The sequence below is a fragment of the Balearica regulorum genome, chromosome 2, assembly GCF_011004875.1.
Source record: "Balearica regulorum gibbericeps isolate bBalReg1 chromosome 2, bBalReg1.pri, whole genome shotgun sequence".
Taxonomy (NCBI): domain Eukaryota; kingdom Metazoa; phylum Chordata; class Aves; order Gruiformes; family Gruidae; genus Balearica; species Balearica regulorum.
Genome location: NC_046185.1, coordinates 137,863,846 through 137,881,534, shown reverse-complemented (window position 1 = coordinate 137,881,534; position 17,689 = coordinate 137,863,846). Strand labels below are relative to the sequence as shown.

The 17,689-nt window shown below is 40.0% G+C and overlaps 1 protein-coding gene across 1 annotated transcript in view; it reads right to left on the bottom strand.

Annotated features, from left to right (window-relative positions):
* Positions 1-751: 751 nt before the first annotated feature.
* VWDE (von Willebrand factor D and EGF domains) overlaps positions 752-17,689 on the bottom strand; it is a 44,610-nt gene continuing 27,672 nt past the window's right edge. The window contains exons 17-31 of the mRNA XM_075746094.1: positions 16,363-16,613; positions 16,025-16,244; positions 15,285-15,422; positions 14,618-14,680; positions 12,374-13,054; positions 9,307-9,402; positions 9,125-9,220; positions 8,529-8,624; positions 7,106-7,201; positions 6,679-6,774; positions 6,102-6,197; positions 5,907-6,002; positions 4,567-4,662; positions 3,918-4,021; positions 752-2,362 (exon numbers count right to left, since the gene is read on the bottom strand). Of these exons, the coding sequence (XP_075602209.1) occupies positions 2,342-2,362; positions 3,918-4,021; positions 4,567-4,662; positions 5,907-6,002; positions 6,102-6,197; positions 6,679-6,774; positions 7,106-7,201; positions 8,529-8,624; positions 9,125-9,220; positions 9,307-9,402; positions 12,374-13,054; positions 14,618-14,680; positions 15,285-15,422; positions 16,025-16,244; positions 16,363-16,613 (2,246 nt within the window). The 3' untranslated portion in view covers positions 752-2,341. The remainder of the gene's footprint in view (positions 2,363-3,917; positions 4,022-4,566; positions 4,663-5,906; positions 6,003-6,101; positions 6,198-6,678; positions 6,775-7,105; positions 7,202-8,528; positions 8,625-9,124; positions 9,221-9,306; positions 9,403-12,373; positions 13,055-14,617; positions 14,681-15,284; positions 15,423-16,024; positions 16,245-16,362; positions 16,614-17,689) is intronic.

Genomic DNA, 17,689 nt, shown 5'->3' with positions numbered 1-17,689 from the left:
TTGTTTTGAAATCACAGCCAACATGGATACAAATGTAGGAAATGGCATCCTTACTAAGGTCTGTGGTATCTTATGTGATACGAGCCCTTCCTTCAGAAAATGTTCATTATTCTGCATTTTAAAGATCTTTTCAAGATTATGGGCAAAAGTCAATCTGCACTTGGGAAAATTTCTGCTGGCCCGCAGAGCAACTTTAGTGCAACCAGATAATAAATGGATGATGTACATAGGTACCTTCCAGGACTGGTTACTATTTAAAGAAATCATGCAAGAAAATTCAATAGGAGGTACCTGCATTCTATATAACATGCTAAGAATCACTGTAAGATCTAGCAATTTTTCTGCATCATGTGCTTGCTGGAAAATAGCACAGTTCAGCACTCAGCATTTTTAACTACTGTAGCAGAACTCTGGATGTGCTTTTGTTCGCACAGCTTGCATTTGGAAAGTGTGAAAGAAATCATTTCTGCCTTTTGAACCACTGAAAATAAATAGGAAACACTAAAAGTTATGATTTTAAAAACCCCTTTATTCAGCCTGAAATTGTAGAATGGCATATATATATTGATTCAGTTTTGTGAATGGAGGGTTGCACAAACTCATTAACCAAAGACTTATTAACGGTGGTCCTGCCAGATGTTATCTCTCTCTTTAGCACACCACCTCTGTAACTGACATGTGGAATGGGGTTTATTACAATATGAGATTGTGCAATATTGGTGTGTTTGCATTTTAAAAACATTTTCAGAACCTTGTGTATTCAAAGCATCATCCATCCTGAGGCATTGGTTCCAACAGCAAGTAAGGTTTTGTTCATAGAGATCTTTATGAGATGTGAGAAAGGAAACAGTTCAAGTGGAGTAGGTTTAAATACAACAGCAGCTCCCAGCAGATCAGACTATCAGCCACTCAGATGCTCAATTAAAAGAAACTATGGAAACACTGAAACTTAAAATGCAAGTGGGAAATTGAAAACAATTTTTAAATACACCAGTCAGGCACTTGGAAATCCACCAGGTGTCATTCTGGAATGAGGGTGAGCTCTCAAAATGCCAGCTTGCTTTGCAAAATGACTTAAGAGGATTATCAAAAGGTGAGGAGAAATCTAGGCACAGAGCTGCTAACAGCTATGATTTGGCAGTCAGCATCCCACCGTGGCAGTAAATGGCAAAATGAGCTCTATCTTCTTCCCATTCAGAATCAGCGTATATAAATTGAATATTGCTCAGGAGAACAGGAAGTCAGGACATTTATTTTTGGTTTAAAAAAAACCCAAACCAAACCAGTAAACTTCAATGACTCAGCTAAAGGGACATTTGTATCTATTGCCAGAGCTCAGTTGGTTGCGGCAGGAACTGAAATGTCTTTTGCAGCTCTAGGGGAAGAAGATGGTGGTCTTCTGTAGGAAACTTCAGAAAAACTGGAATTTTATTTGTTCAAAATCTGGCAGCTGGTAGGTGCTAACAGTTCTTTGGAGCAATAGGCAATGGAAAAAACTCTTCTATGATATCTTTACAAATACTTTCTCATTTAATGTATACAGATAGCACGATGTAGTGCAAATTCCTCCTCTTATCAGTTCCCATTTTAAGATTCTGCATGGCTAAAAGCATTGTCAAATTTCCTCATATTACTGAATGCCATCTCAAAACAGTGGCATAAAAGTCTTACAGACACAGAAATCATTCGGTAGCTGGGTACTCAACTTCGTGAGTGTAAGTAATAAAATCAAACCAGAAGAGTCGGTATCTGGCTCCAAAGGCTTGCCATAGGTAAACCAGAATTATTCTGCCTCTGGTTGACTGTTAATAAGACATGTGGCCTGGCCACCGCTGCAGTAGCCAAGCCTTGGTTTAGGTGGCCCTTCCTTCCTGACTTCTGGCTAGTGATTATAACAGACTGATGCAAATTCAAGACAAAGAAGGAAAAAAATAGTTCTGCTTCACAAGCGATGAAGTGCTGCCTTCTTTCGTAGAGACATGCAGCACCTATTATGATCTTATTCCCACAAAGGAAGTCTCATCGTCCAGTTGACCGTACCAACAAACTGCAGAATTTTGGGTTTGCATCATTCATCAAGTCTGTGAAGCCAGTGAAGAGGCTGTGGGGTTTGTGCATGAGGTAGCAAAAAATTATAGAAATATAGATATGTTTTAATGACTACAAGGTTGTTGTATTGAAGCTCGCCAAAATTCATAGCTGCAATATGAATCTTCTAAAATAATGCTGCTGGATATTCCTTTCATTTAAATAAACTCTGTAATTGCCTTCAACCCTCTTGCTATTTTCAAGTCTCATACATCCATGCAGCACTGCAATTTAATTGAGACACTTCTTTTCTTCAACCATGATGCCTTTGTACCTTGGAGAGAAGAATAAATAAATAAATAGACTTTAATGACACAGCCCATTAAAACCAATTTTAAACCTTGCTTTCCTGATATGCAGAAAAACAACATGATGTTAAATTTGTGCATATAGCTTGTTTATCTCTTTAAGAAAATGTGCCATTTTGGTCAGTGTATGATACAGCACTGTCTGACTGATCAGCAATGTATTTCCTAGATTAAAAATATACTAATGCTTTGCAGGATATATTTATGTTAACATTTAAATCAAAATTATTTCTCTTTTTAGGTCACATTTTGGAAATCCATATTGCAAACATAATAGTCTTGTCTTTATAGAATGTGTGGTTTTATATTCTCAAAATATGTTTGCACACTTAACTGCTTTAATTTCTTAAATGTATTATTTGCCCCATCTCTATGGGGCTGTCTGACCACAAATGGTATTGGCATTGTATACTGGACTTGATGAAGCAGAAAAAAGATCTAAACTCCCAGTAGTTTCAACTGGGAGAAACTGAGGCTGGATGAAAGTTCAACTATTGCTGTATTCCCTGGTTTTTACCCATTTCTCACTAAAAATGCCTGTTCATCTAGCAGTCACATTATAGGTTTTACATTAAAAGATGTAGCGTGGCAAGGTACTAAAAAGAAAAGAAAGATGGGAAGGACAGAATATGCTAGCTTGGCTGCATCAGGACACCAAAGAACTAAATTGTTTTTAAAAGAAAACACTGTACAGGTATGAACAGTGGCAGGTAGTTAAAGATGAATGTAAAGGAACAGCAGCAGCGTGCAGTGATGAAACAGCTAGGCTGTGTCCCGACTCCGCAAAGTGAATTCTGCTGGCATCAGAAAAGCGTCCAAATATGTTGAAATTAAAAGAAGAGAAACATCACAGGTCATGCGAGAAGAGTAGAATGCTTTCTACTTCAGATGTCACAAAAAAAGTTAGTTGTAATGAAATGTTAAATTACTTCAGTGAATGACTGTCAGCACTCAAGGAAAGGAAAACAACAGAAGATTATGTGACAAAACAGAGAAATGGTCATCTTTCACTATAATGCAAAAAAGTAAAGCTATTCTCAAAATTACACTGTGGGATAAGGAACGTTTGTATAAAACAGGAATGAACTGAGTGTTAGTAGAGAGTCTGTAGTTAGCTGAAAAAGATCAGAGCTTGACTTGATGCAAGCAAAGTCAGTCAGCAGCAGGATACTCTTCCCTAAAATGGGGCCAGATGCTGGAAAAGAGAACAGCGGTTGTTATGAAGAGGATCGTTATCAATTCCTGCTGCAGCCACTTACGAGAATGACAAGAGATAATCAGCTTAATTTGACACAAAGGAAATTTACTTTAGGTGTTGAGAACAATTTTGTAAGTATTAGAGCCTATAAATTACTGGAATAGCTCCTAGGAATGTTGTGAATTTTCTCTCACTGGAGACTGAAAGGAAGAAATTAGACAAAGACATTTGGTGTATTTCATGCTGCTTCATTAGACAAGGGTGGACTAGATAATGACTCCCAAATCGTTGTATCTGTGACAGTGTCTTGACCCTACAATTACCTGAATTTTCTTCCCACAGAGGACTCCAGTATAACCAGGACGACAAGAGCATACGTTAGGCAATACACACTTGCCTCCAAACAGACACTTCTGGTTGCACACAGCTAAAATAAGAGAGGTACACAGGTGGCTTTTTTCAGGAAAACAACTTGGTGAAGGAAAAGCGACTGCTATCTCTACATACTTAGTCTGCCTACTTATAGGAGCTGAGAACTTGGTAGGTATCTTCACAGGGAACTACCCCCTTCACAGTCATGTGGAGCCAACGATGCTTGTATGTCTATCTCATCCCCCTTATGCTTTGATGCAGATTTAATATGGGAACATGCTGAGGGCATGAATGAAACTGAGGTAGGGACACAAGTAAGGTGGTTTTTAATGCATCCTATTTCAAGCTATTACAACGGCCTCAGGGCTGTTGCAGCAGTATACAGGGTTAGAGCAGGCTGCTGCGTACTTCCGTGGTCCCAGACTACCGTCATATTCTGGAGGGATTCAGAACAGGCAGAGGAATCTCAGCTCTTTATCCTGCCTTTGAGACAGATTTGGGTTAAAATACAACCATGGTGTAGGACTTGTAGGCACTATGTATTGCTGAACCATTCTTAACTGTGCTCAAGCAAGAGGTTTCATGTCACATCATTCTTACGTGTTTGACACTGGATTCCTTCCCACTGTGGAGGACAATGACACGTACTGGGTCCAATACACTCCCCACCGTTCTTACATTCCTGAAGACAGATTGCTGCACAGACATCATCACAAAGTTTTGTTATATCCCAAATGATTACTTTTACTTATTATTTACATTTCAGGATGTCCAGGAGAGACTGAGTGCTTTCCCTACACAAGAGTCACATCATCTTCACTGAAAATCCATCTAAGATCAACAGGATACTAAAGAAGAGAGGCAACTAGAAACAAAAAGCCCGTACAGCTAAAGCACACATTGAGATGTTCTGATGCATCACAGATTGCTACAAAAGCCTGAAATACTGAATTAAGTCAGCACTGATAAATAGCTTTGGTTTTTCCAAATTTATCTTTCTAAAATCCATACCTTAGTGAGAAACCTTTTGTCTGTCGTGCAATTTAACACACAGTGAATCAACTCATGAACATTTGATCCAAAGTTATTTTCTACGACCCATTTTTCTACACATTCATCCCTGCTTATTAAGCCATAATCTAAACCACTATTATTTCTCATTGGTTAACTGACTAGTTGATAATCAAATCTCTCTTCCACAGTGTCCAAGAATATCTCACCCCTGTCAATATGGGTAATATTCTTTTCAATACAACTTGCCAATAATTACAGAAAGTAACCCAGGGAAAATTGTTTTTCCTCCATGCCATTAGAGAGCTCATTGGCCATATCAATATCTGAGCCTCGGGTGGGTACTATGATAGACACTGACACTTTATCTAATGGATTTCTACCACCCACCCTCATGCTGATTTTCATGCAAACTGTGCTTCTATCCACACTGCCACATTTTATTTATGCACCATCAATATCTTATTAAGACACAATGTGACCCACAGCTGTGCTACCATCACAGTCCTATGTCTACCTTTCCTAAAGAGCTTGTGCCCACTGCCTCTTCTATCCCAATCATTTCCCACTATTTTTCTGCAGTTATCCAGTCTTTCACTGTACTTCTTTTTCTGTTGTATCTGCTTTTATGTCCTACAGCACAAATTGAAATTCTTTCACTTCATTGACTCAGCTCTGCAGAAATACAGATGTTTCTTATTCAGACAAGAATTAAGAAAGAAACAAATATTTGCTACACAACAATTTAAAATATAATTTTGATCTCATGATTTAGCCTAAGAACTGCATGGTGTTTGTCCTCCATCCTAAATTTTGCTGCCAAAGTATAGACAATTATTTTTTCAATGTGTGTATATTCTTGAGTTCTTTGGCAATATCTTCATATTACTTTTACGGTATGGGTCTCCTGTTAACTACAAGATACTTACGAGTATTACATCTTTTTCCTCTCCATCCTGAAGGACAAGAGCAAATGTTTGGGCCTACGCACCTTCCTCCATTCATGCACCTTGGCTCACAGACACCTTAAAATCAAAAACATCTGCTGTTTAATACAGTTAACTGATTACAGAATAATTTATTGGTTACTTTTGGGTCCTGGAAGGATTTTAACAGTTCCTTACTTTTTTCACATCTTCTGCCTGTGTACCCATCAGGACAAGTACAGACATTGTTTCTCATGCAATGACCACCATTCTTACAAGGTGGGCTGCAGACAGCTAAAAGATATAAACAGGAGAAAAAGGCTGTAGTTTGCATTTTGTTTGACTTTTAGTGATATATTTCTAGGAAACAAGAACTCAACACTAAAATTCTGACAGCTTATATAGGCATACAGCACTATCAGGCCTGTCTCATGAAAATCATATTAATGTGGACTGGTGCATATGTCAATAGTAAAGACAAAATCAGATAAAAAGGGGTCAAGGTTGGCAACTGTATGCCTACGTGAGTAACCCGACTACATAATATACAATGGAACTGGTTGCATACTGCTCAAAAGTTGAGTGGAAGACAAGGCAAATGTTGAGTCTCCCTTCTCCTTGGACATTCACTGAATCGGCCATAAAATCTAAAAAATAATGTAATCTCTGTTTTGCACCATTTCTCAGGTACATGACTTCATTGTGAATTTTGTGTCTTAAGATAATGTTTTCTCACAGATCTCCTCATAATGGGGGAGAAAGAAAAAAAAATTACCATTCTGACACTGGGCACCAAAGAATCCATGTGGACAGAGGCAAACATCTGGCTTAGTACAGGAACCACCGTTGAGACACACAGGGTCACACACCGCTGCAGAAACAGGGGCAGGAAGAGTGGGAAGCACGACATCCAAAAAAAGTCTATACGATATGTGCTTCTGTTGCAAGGACAGGAATTAAGCACTAAGATAACTGCACGTAACACATAAAATCTTTACCCAAAGTTTTAGGATCAGTATTAGACTTTCTAGAGGTGCTGCCGGCAGCAGAACTAACATGTAGAGAACAAGAGGGAGTGTGGGGGCTCTGCGGCAGTAAGCAGCTGCCCATCGCTCCTCTCTGAGCCACGCGGTTCCAAATTTCAAACTATGGGAGGTCCTACGGGTGGTCTCCCAGGAACATGGAAGCTGCAGGAGTGTTACCTGTGCTGCACGTAGGTCCGTACCACCCAGGTTTACACTGGCAGATGTCTGGAGTGAGACATTCACCACCATTTTCACAGTGTCTGTTGCAAACCACTACCATCCATGAAGTTGGGCAAAAAACAAAGGAGAAGAGAGGGGAGAGAAAGAAGTCACAAATTATGCTTGATTCATTTTTCCATTCTTTCCCAAATATTAACATTGGAAATAAAATACAATTCCACTAGGTGAAGAGGAACTGCTGAAAGCCAGAAAAAGCTAGCACCAGACTGTAAAGGTAAATAAATTGTCTTTTCATGTAATTATTCACGGTCTGGTTATATTTAGTGTTAAAAATCTAGAAAATTTCAAATAAATTCTAAAATAACCTGGGAAATTTAATACTAAGAGACAAATGGACCATGTTACGTGAGGGATTTGATGAACTCCAGGAAAGTTCACTCAAATGTTTTCTATCACTTCAGCAAGTGCAGCTCCATGCATAGAGTGACATGAGACTAACAAGCAAAGACATGAAAAATCTCATGGCTGTGGAAAACCATGAATCACTCCTTCAGGACAACATCTCATTCTCTTCAACATCTCTCTTAAGTATTGCTTAACAAAGAGCTGCATTTTTTTTGTGTGTCACAACTGAAACTAGAACAAGAAAAACTGAGAATGAATAGTCCTGGGTTTTGAGGAGGAGATGAACAAAGGACTTCCTCAGTGCAGGGTCAATAATGCATTGGCACATTCAGGTGAATGATATATAAACAGCATGTCTAAATTTGGACTATCTGAATGATAAAAATTACCGGTATGAAATCTACCCAAAATTTGGAGTTGCCAAATTGCAGCATGTAGAATTTGATACGTAAGAAACAATTTACGTGAGTCTACCTAATTTAAATTTTTCAGCTATGACCACAGCAAATTTTCCAATTTTCATGCCAGGTTAAAAAAAAAACAAAACCAAAACCAAACAACCCATAATATGATTCTGAATTCAGTTTTCCAGTATCCCAGTTTTTCTGACTCACCAGTCACTGATACCAACTTCTGAATGTACCCCAATGTCTAATCAATTTAAGATGATAGAAGTTAAAAGGCTATAAGGACATATAAAACATCTGTGTGTGTTCCGAAGGTAGTATCATGTGCACAACGTGCTCAATGTTTCCACATTTGTGAATCATAAACAATAACAAATAATGAACTATTTACAATTTTTATAGTATGTTATGTTTTCAAAGTTATGTGCAAATACTATCTAAATAATGTTCGAAAAGCCTAAGTATGTGAACCATCAAAGAGGCACAGGTATTATGTCATTTGCTAGCATTAGACAGAGTGCATCAAAAATTTAAACCATAATTCGCTTTCTTGCTCCTGAAGAACAGGAGGAATGTTCTGTATTCTTCCCTTATGCTTTTTTGCTTACTTGTATCACATCTTGGTCCCACAAAACCATATGGGCAGGTGCAGAGATTTCTGGCCAAGCATGTGCCTCCATTTTGACAGGGTGGTTTACAATGTGCTGCAGATAAAGAATTATGTTGTTCAAGAAACCACCTCTAAGAAAGATGCATAGATTGGTTATGCTTTAGGAAAAGGGAAATGTTAATAATTTACAGCGAGCAAAGAACTGGAAATAAAATAAGGAGATGTATGCAATGCCTTTTGACAAGAATTAGTAACAAGAACAACTTAATTCCAACAGAGTGCACAGAGTCCCAACAGTGGTGGTCACTCTGAAGAAAAGAAATCTGAGACAATTTCCAAACAGGACTTCCCACTCGTTGGAAGTGTTTAGCTTAGAGGCATCTACATTCACTCTTGAATGCCTCTACTTATTGTGAAAGCTACATTTAGGAATAGCCTATTAAAGCAACATTTACAGTATATGTTACTCAGAGTTCTGTTAAAGTAAATGGAAAATGAACTCACCTCTTTGCTGTCAGAATGAGCAGTCATGGAAATTATTTACATCATCCTTTGGGTATTTATGGATTCAAAAGCAAAAAATATTCTATTTACCTTCCTCACAAGTGGAGCCACTGTATCCTGGTGGACATTCACAGATATTGGGCTTAATGCACTTCCCATGGTTTTTGCAATCAGGTCTGCATACAGCTGTGCAGAAAATCAACAGTGATCTTCAAATCATTAATTTGTGCTTGTGAGTTAGCACAGGCTAAATCAAAAAGTGCCATACTCACCGGTCTGACAATTATAACCAGCATAACCAGGCTTGCATTTGCAAATATTGGGTGCCACACACTCCATATTGTTGCCACATGTTTGTCTACATCTTGCTGAAAGGCAATGAAGAAAACAAAGAAAGGAATAATTAAAGAAAGGAATAATGCTCCAGGTGCATGGAGCTCCACCTGGGGAGGGATGAGGAGCCGACCGAGAGCCTATAGGTCAGGATTAAAGGGAGGGCTGGGGCAGGGGACATAATAGCGGGAGTCTGCTACAGGCCACCTGACCAGGGAGACTGAGCAGATGAAGCCCTCTATAGGCAGATAGGAGCAGCCTCATGCTCACAAGCCCTGGTCCTTATGGGGGACTTCAACCACCCCGACATCTGTTGGAGGGACAACGCAGCAGAGCACAAGCAATCCAGGAAGTTCCTGGAATGTGTTGATGACAACTTCCTGCTCTAAATGACAAAGGAACCCACAAGGAGAGGTGCCATGCTGGACCTTATTCTCACCAATAAGGAGGGCCTGGTAGGGAATGTGAAGCTCAAGGGCAGCCTTGGCTGCAGTGACCATGAAATGGTGGAGTTCAAGATTCTCAGGGCAGCAAGGAGGGCATACAGCAAGCTCACTAGCCTGGACTTCAGGAGAGCAAACTTTGGCCTCTTCAGGGATCTGCTTGGTGGAATACCACGGGACAAAGCCCTGGAAGGAAAAGGGGCCCAAGACAGCCAGCTAATATTTAAGGGTCACCTCCTCCAAGCTCAGGAGCGATGCATCCCAACACAGAGGAAGTCAAGCAAAAACACCAAGAGACCCCCATGGATGAACAAGGAGCTGCTGGGCAAAGTCAAACAAGAAAAGGAAGCCTACAGAGGGTGGAAGCAAGGGCAGGTAGCCTGGGAGGAATACAGAGAAACTGTCCGAGCAGCCAGGGATCAGGTTAGGAAAGCCAAAGCCCTGATAGAAATTAGTCTGGCCAGGGATGTTAAGGACAAGAAGAAAAGCTTCTGTAGGTATGTTAGTGATAAAAGGAGGACAAGGGAAAATGTGGGTCCCCTCCGGAATGAAAGGGGTGACCTGGTTACCCAGGATATGGAGAAGGCTGAGGTACTCCATGACTTCTTTGCCTCAGTCTTCACTGGCAAGTGCTTGAGCTACACTGCCCAGGTCACAGAAGGCAGGGACTGGGAGAATGCAGAACCGCCCACTGTAGGAGATCAGGTTCGAGACCATCTAAGGAACCTGAAGGTGCACAAGTCCACGGGACCTGATGAGATGCATCCGCAGGTCTTGAGGGAACTGGTGGATGAAGTGACCAGGCCACTCTCCATCGTATTTGAGAAGTCCTGGCAGTCCGGCGAAGTTCCTGCCAATTGGAAGAGGGGTAACATAACCCCCATTTTTAAGAAGGGTAAAAAGGAAGACCCAGGGAACTACGCGCTGGTCAGTCTCACCTCTGTGCCCACCAAGACTGTAGAGCAGATCCTCCTGCAGACTATGGTCAGGCACATGGAAAATAAGGAGGTGATTGGTGACAGCCAACACGGCTTCACTAAGGGCAAATCGTGCCAGAGAAATTTGGTGGCCTTCTATGATGCGGTTACAGTGTTGGTGGATAAGGGAAGGGCAACTGATGTCATCTACCTGGACTTGTGCAAGGCATTTGACACTGTCCCGCACAACATCCTTGTCTCTAAATTGGAGAGACATGGATTTGATGGATGGACCACTTGGTGGATAAGGAATTGGCTGGATAGTCGCACTCAAAGAATTGTGGTCAACAGCTCAATGTCCAAGTGGAGAATGGTGATGAGTGGCGTTCCTCAGGGGTCGGTACTGGGACTGGCACTGTTCAACATCTTTGTCGGCAACATGGACAGTGGGATCAAGTGCACCCTCAGCAAGTTTGCCAACACCACCAAGCTGTGTGGTGTGGTCGACATGCTGGAGGGAGGGGATGCCATCCAGAGGGACCTTGACAGGCTGGAGAGGTGGGCCCGTGTGAACCGCATGAAGTTCAACAAGGCCAAGTGCAAGGTCTTGCACGTGGCTCGGTGCAATCCCAAGCACAGCTACAAGCTGGGTGAGGAATGGATTGAAAGCAGCCCTGAGGAGAAGAACTTGGGGGTATTGATTGATGAGAAGCTCAGCATGAGCCAGCAGTGTGCACTTGCAGCCCAGAAAGCCGTGTCCTGGGCTGCATCAAAAGAGGTGTGACCAGCAGGTCGAGGGAGGTGATCCTGCCCCTCTACTCTACTCTTGTGAGACCCCACCTGGAGTACTGCATCCATCTCTGGGGGCCCCAGTACAGGAGAGACATTGAGCTGTTGGAGCGAGTCCAGAGGGCCACGAAGCTGATTGGAGGGATGGAGCACCTCTCCTATGGGGACAGGCTGAGAGAGTTGGGGTTGTTCAGCCTGGAGAAAAGAAGGCTCTGGGGAGATCTAATTGCAGCTTACCAGTACCTGAAGGGGCCTACAGGAAAGATGGGGAGGGACTGTTTATCAGGGAGTGTAGTGACAGGACAAGGGGTAATGGGTTTAAGCTGAAGGAGGGTCGATTTAGATTAGATGTTAGAAAGAAATTCTTTACTGTTAGAGTGGTGAGGTACTAGAACAGGTTGCCCAGAGAGGTTGTGGATGCCCCATCCCTGGAAGGGTTCAAGACCAGGTTGGATGGGGCTTTGGGCAACGTGATCTAGTGGAGGGTGTCCCTGCCCATGGCAATGGGGTTGGAACTAGATGATCTTTAAGGTCCCTTCCAACCCAAACCATTCTATGATTCTATGAAAATGAAAGTGGCATTTCAGCACAACTGTGTCTTGCCTAACACAATGAACAGATCATATAGAATCCATTAGGTCCCTGCCCATAATTGGGGAGCCTGAGACACATCAGAAAATTATTTTTAAGTGCATCTATACTAAAAGCCTGTAGGCTATGCCAATATTGATAATGGAAATGAGAAAATTCAATACTCTGTGCATTTCAATGATCACACAGTAACAACGTACTTTCAAGTTATAATGACGTCATGAGATTCTTTTCTGCAAAGGATTTAGTGAAGTTATTTGTAATACCTCTGCAAGTGAAGCCATCTCCATAATAACCATAAGGACAACGACCGCACTTGATACTTCCATCCTGACTTGGCTCACAAGGTACACCAGGAAAACAGGGTAAATCAGCACAGGTTACTGCTTTAGGAATCACTATTTCACTTAGTTCTTCAGGAAACATTTTTGGTGGGACAGTGACTTCAACAAGGACAAAAGGTAAAGAACTTGCTTTATGCTTGGCTAATAGCTGCTGAACTCTCTGAGCATTTCCACCTTTGAATACTTTGCTTGGCAAAGAAAGCCCTTTGCTTATATTTGTTCTGCTGCTAGGAGAAGTCTTCCTGCTGGTCTCAAAGTAGCTGTAGGCCTCAACTTGTGCCCTTGTTTTCTTCCCAGATGATACACCATGGGACCCTGAAGATGCAGTCATCACAGCATATACTGAAGAACTCTCTTCCATGTTAGCAAGGTGACCGCTGATAGTGCTGAGAGCATGAGCAATGTTTCCAGTAACAGCAGGTTGTACAGAAGCACTTCTCTGAGAATTAAGTGACTTCCAAGCAGTGATTGTTTTTACTGTGGACGCTGGTGGAGTGCTGCTGCGGACCATTTCTGTAGAAATAAATCTCTCCGGGACATCTGTAGAACTGGGAATATAGCTTGCGCTGCTTAAAACCTTCTCAAAGGATGATTGTTGAAAACCTACAGCATGTTAAAAAGAAAGGGGGGAAAAGTACAGGAATATTAAGAGACTTTTTTTTTTTTTCCTTCTGAGGGTGGGGAATGTCTTCTGAACAGAAAAATGTACAGCCCATTCATTCATTCTGTGCTTCAGGAAGTCTCTCTATGTGCAGTACATCAGAATGTATGCAGTAGAACCTAACTCCTAACTGGCAGAACTGGAGAAGATCAAGGTATTCTGGCTACATCCTTCCTCACCATGGCCTTTTCATGGCTGGAAGATAAGGAGAAAGCACCATATATATGAGGCAGACAGCAGAGATTTTCCCATACTTGGTTAATAAACAGCTTTACTGCCAGAGAGCAAATTACCAGCTCCATATACTGCTTCCAAGTAGATAACTAAAATAGAGTTTAAAGAAAAGATACTGCTTATGGTTCACTGGTGTATCTAAGTGCTAGTAATACACCTAGAGTCTAGAAGCAGGTATTTAATCATACATGCTTATCATGTATGATTAAATCATTTAATTATGTACATGCTTATACTTACTGATATACCATGGACAATATTTTAGGTGAATAATCCAATACCTTGTGGCAAAAGTATTACCATGTTTTACTCTTCAAACTTTTTTATCAACTTTCTTAAAGCTTCTGCATGGGTTTTATTAGTAGGATGTTTCATGTGTTTTTATAAACAACAGAGACTGACTCAGCCTTCTCCTTGAAAGGAGTGCAAAGTGAATGAAAAGTTCTTGATATTCTGCCCAGGAAAAGCAGACGGTCTGGTGGGTTGTGGGTGTGCTGTAATCCCAGAATGGCAGAATGCTGTATAGGGGCTCTTAGCATTATGGGGCAGAGGAGGAATGAAACTGGAGGAGATTATCCAATCTAACTTAAGTTCTGAACCTAATCTCATTTAGAACAGTACTAGAAAGTGATCTACAAAGGGTTAAACTTTACTGAATCTTATTACAGAGTGCTTGCTCCCACCGCTGAAAAGCAAACCATTTTGCAGCTGATGAAGGATTATCCAGCACAGGCAGCAGAGTGAGAGAGTTCTCCTCGTCCCCCACTAACAACTTGGAGATAAAGGGAAAAGACACATGAGAATTTCCTGCAAAGCAAGCCCCAGCAGGCACAGAGCTGGAAATGTCAGCAACAGCATTTACGCAGTTTTGGAATTAAGACACTCACTTGCCATATCCTTCACCTTTCCTTTGAGTTAAAGTAGGAAAATGGCATTCAACATAATGCCATAAACTTTTGCTTATCTCATATGACAGATGTCCCTATCCCCATGTTACCTATTTTATGTCAGTGGTTAGTCACAAAACCAAAAGGCAACAGTAAGAATGTCATACATCACGCTGTCAATAAAATGACTTGACTGACCTAAGGGATTTGTTGATATTGACATTTCAGTCTCAGTTTTTCAGATCAGAATACAACCCCAGTAATGAATTAAGCCAAACTGAAAAATTAAAGTGAATAACATAAAACTGACTAGAACCTTTATTTGCCAGCTATATTCTTATCAGTATGTGAATCAGAAATTCCATTTTCTTCATGAAAAATCACCTTTATTCCCTCCAACTTCTCCTGTGGAATCCCTTCTTTCAACATTAGTGTCTTCAAAGCTTTCTAAAAACAAAAGATGTGAAGGCACATTAGTAGTTACTTTTGTTTCAGCTGCAAATAAATTACAAACAGAGCTAAAGTTTTAGTACATAAAAATAGTAACTCAAAATTCAGAAAGCAAATAAAGAGTAAAAAATGTTTCTTAAAAGTTTTCAGTAGAGTATTTTAAAGATACAAGTTATTCAGTAATTGCATTGTAAATAAATATTTGGGCATCTTATCTGGCAAGTGCCTTGATTTGGGTAAACAGTTCTATGTTAAGCAATCCAATAGAAAAAATATTTTGTCAATAATTGCTTGTATTATGAAAATAATGCAGAAAAAAATACATTTTGCTGTATTCTACTCTGATATAAAAGAATTGGGGTATTTTGTATCTATTTTTTCTAGTCACCTGAAAAATTGTTTTACAACTATATGACCCAGTGCAGTCTGACATTGTCACCGAGATTCTGTCCCAGCCATCAACAGTCAGAAACACAGTCCTGTTTTGCCGACTACTGAAAAGAGTTTAAGTTACTGTTAGAAACACAAAGCATAACCAAAGATATTTTATCTGAATGACAATAGGATAATAGCATTCTTCTGAAAAAACAAGTAATTTTACCGTAACATGACTTCCCATCTCCTTGCAGATTATTTGGGCATGGACCACAATAGTAAGAACCAAAAGTATTGAAGCAAAATACTCCAGGGAAGCAAGGACTGGACACACATTCATCTACATCATCTTGACAATTTTTACCTGCATTGAAATACAGATTATTTTTTTTATAATATCATGTCACTAGACTTTGACAGTGTGTTTATAAAAAATAAAAGTAGAATGTATGCAGGTGGTGAAATACAAAAAGGGCATCTATCAAGTGCAATGAAGTATTTCAGTACATCTAATAAGTACAGCTGACTAGCTTTGCTATTCACATCGTATCAAGTATCTTGCTTATTGTGGAATATGGAGAAGATGGGCTGTAGGGACTATATGTTTATCTGCAGGCATAGGAGGAATCACACGGTAACCAAACTCATCATTCCTATGTTTCACCACGTTGCTGAGTTTACCTCTGAGGAGGAAAACAATGGAAATTTGCTCTCGTAATATAAACAACCATTGTATTCATGCAAGAAAAATCTTGAAGTATCTTTATCACAATCTTGATATAACTTGAAAAATAATAATCTTGAAAAATCTTGAAGTAACTTTATCACAAGACCATAAAATTTCTTCACACTCTAACAGTAAACTATTTACAGTCAAAAATTAAAAAAAAAAAAGTAGACATAAAATTAGAAATTGCTATTTATCACTAAACGTGATAAATGTGTGTAAATAAAGTAGCAATTTACCTTGAAGTTCAGGTGGACATTCACAGTAATAGCTGTTTATTCCATCCACACATCTGCCAATACCACAATGGTTAAGTTTACAGTCATCAGTATTCACTTGACAGAGATCACCTTCAAATCCAGCCACACACACACAAAGATATCTTCCACTTCCAGGTGGGAAATTAATGTTTGTCACACATGAGCCATTATTTAGGCAATCACATGATTTTACACTGACCTACAAGACATGCCCAATAAGAATTTTCTTTTTTTTTAAATGAACTAGCAATGAATTTTGTAATTAGATATCTTAAAAATCTCACTAGTATGTATCTTTTTACTGTAATATTCATTACCTCTATTTTAACCCTAGTCTTTGCATTGCAGTCATCTGTCATAGAAAATGTTAATTTATGGGGATTCATTGACACAGCTTTCCACAAAAGGAGACCTGATGGGGAAAGACTGGCACCTTCTGGACCAGAATCCAATGTGAAATGAATAGCAGAGCCTTCTGGATCTGAAGCCAAAAACTGATATACAAAATCTTCTCCATAAAAAGTCTGTAGCATACCCTGAAAAGTTTCAAGCACTGGAGGCTGGTTGTCTGCAATAAAGGAGATATTTACTCTTTTAAGCAAAAATTGCAATACACTTATAAAAATCAGAAAGGAGCATATATTTCTGTTAAGGAAATCACATGTAATTATTTCTTTTAAATTCTAACATCATTTGAATGGCACAGGAAAAGCACATTATAACTGTAACAACGTAACCAAGACCTTACTCATATTACACAAGAGCTTGCAAAGATGCATTGCATCCATACATAGAGAGAACTCAGAATTTATTGAATTTAAACACTGCATTTTAACAGTACAGTGTGCAGATGAAAGTACAGGAAGCCATAAAACTCAGATGTGATTGGTGTTTCCTTTAAGAAATGAATAGACATTGTTAAATAATACTTAGGAATAGGCTGCAGTGACTATCTTGGCAAAACTGAGCATGAGGTGATGGAACAAGTCATTCACTCACTGTTCCTTCAGAAGGATTTCAACTACACAGCTTACTGGCAAATCTTAGTCTATTTAGATGCCTGCACGATTGAGCTTTAACCTATTTGGCCGTAGTAACTAGATTTCTAGAGATAACAGTTGAAAACTAACGAACAATCCCGTGCACCAGGACAAGTTCTGTGAAAGACAGAAGCAGAAACACTGTGGGGAGAGTGTAAGTTTTGAAGCTGGGACATAGGAAGGTGGTTAAGATTGCTAACTTTTCGGTTACAGTGAAGTGACCGCTCCAAGCAGGAACCCATCCACTGTGACAGAAACCATGAAGGGAGAAGAAGCTGTAATCAGTGTCTCAGCAGTTAGATTCTAACACCCTGTTCCTAATGTCATCCACTATGGAGAAGAGGTTTTGCTCCTTGGTTTTGGGGAATTGCCTTTGCTTTACATTCTTCTCCCATTTCTGACTTTGGCAACATTGAATTCCAGTCCGTGACTGTAACATGGAAATCCCTTGACTCCCTGACCGCTGGATGAGTTTCATTTTATTAATTTCATTCAGGTTTTATTTTTTTGGAATAGGTATAGCTACCTTGGCTTTCAGCAAGACAGGCACCAGAAGTCCTATTCATACAGGACCCTTCCCAATCCAGGCAGAGTCTTGCCAGCA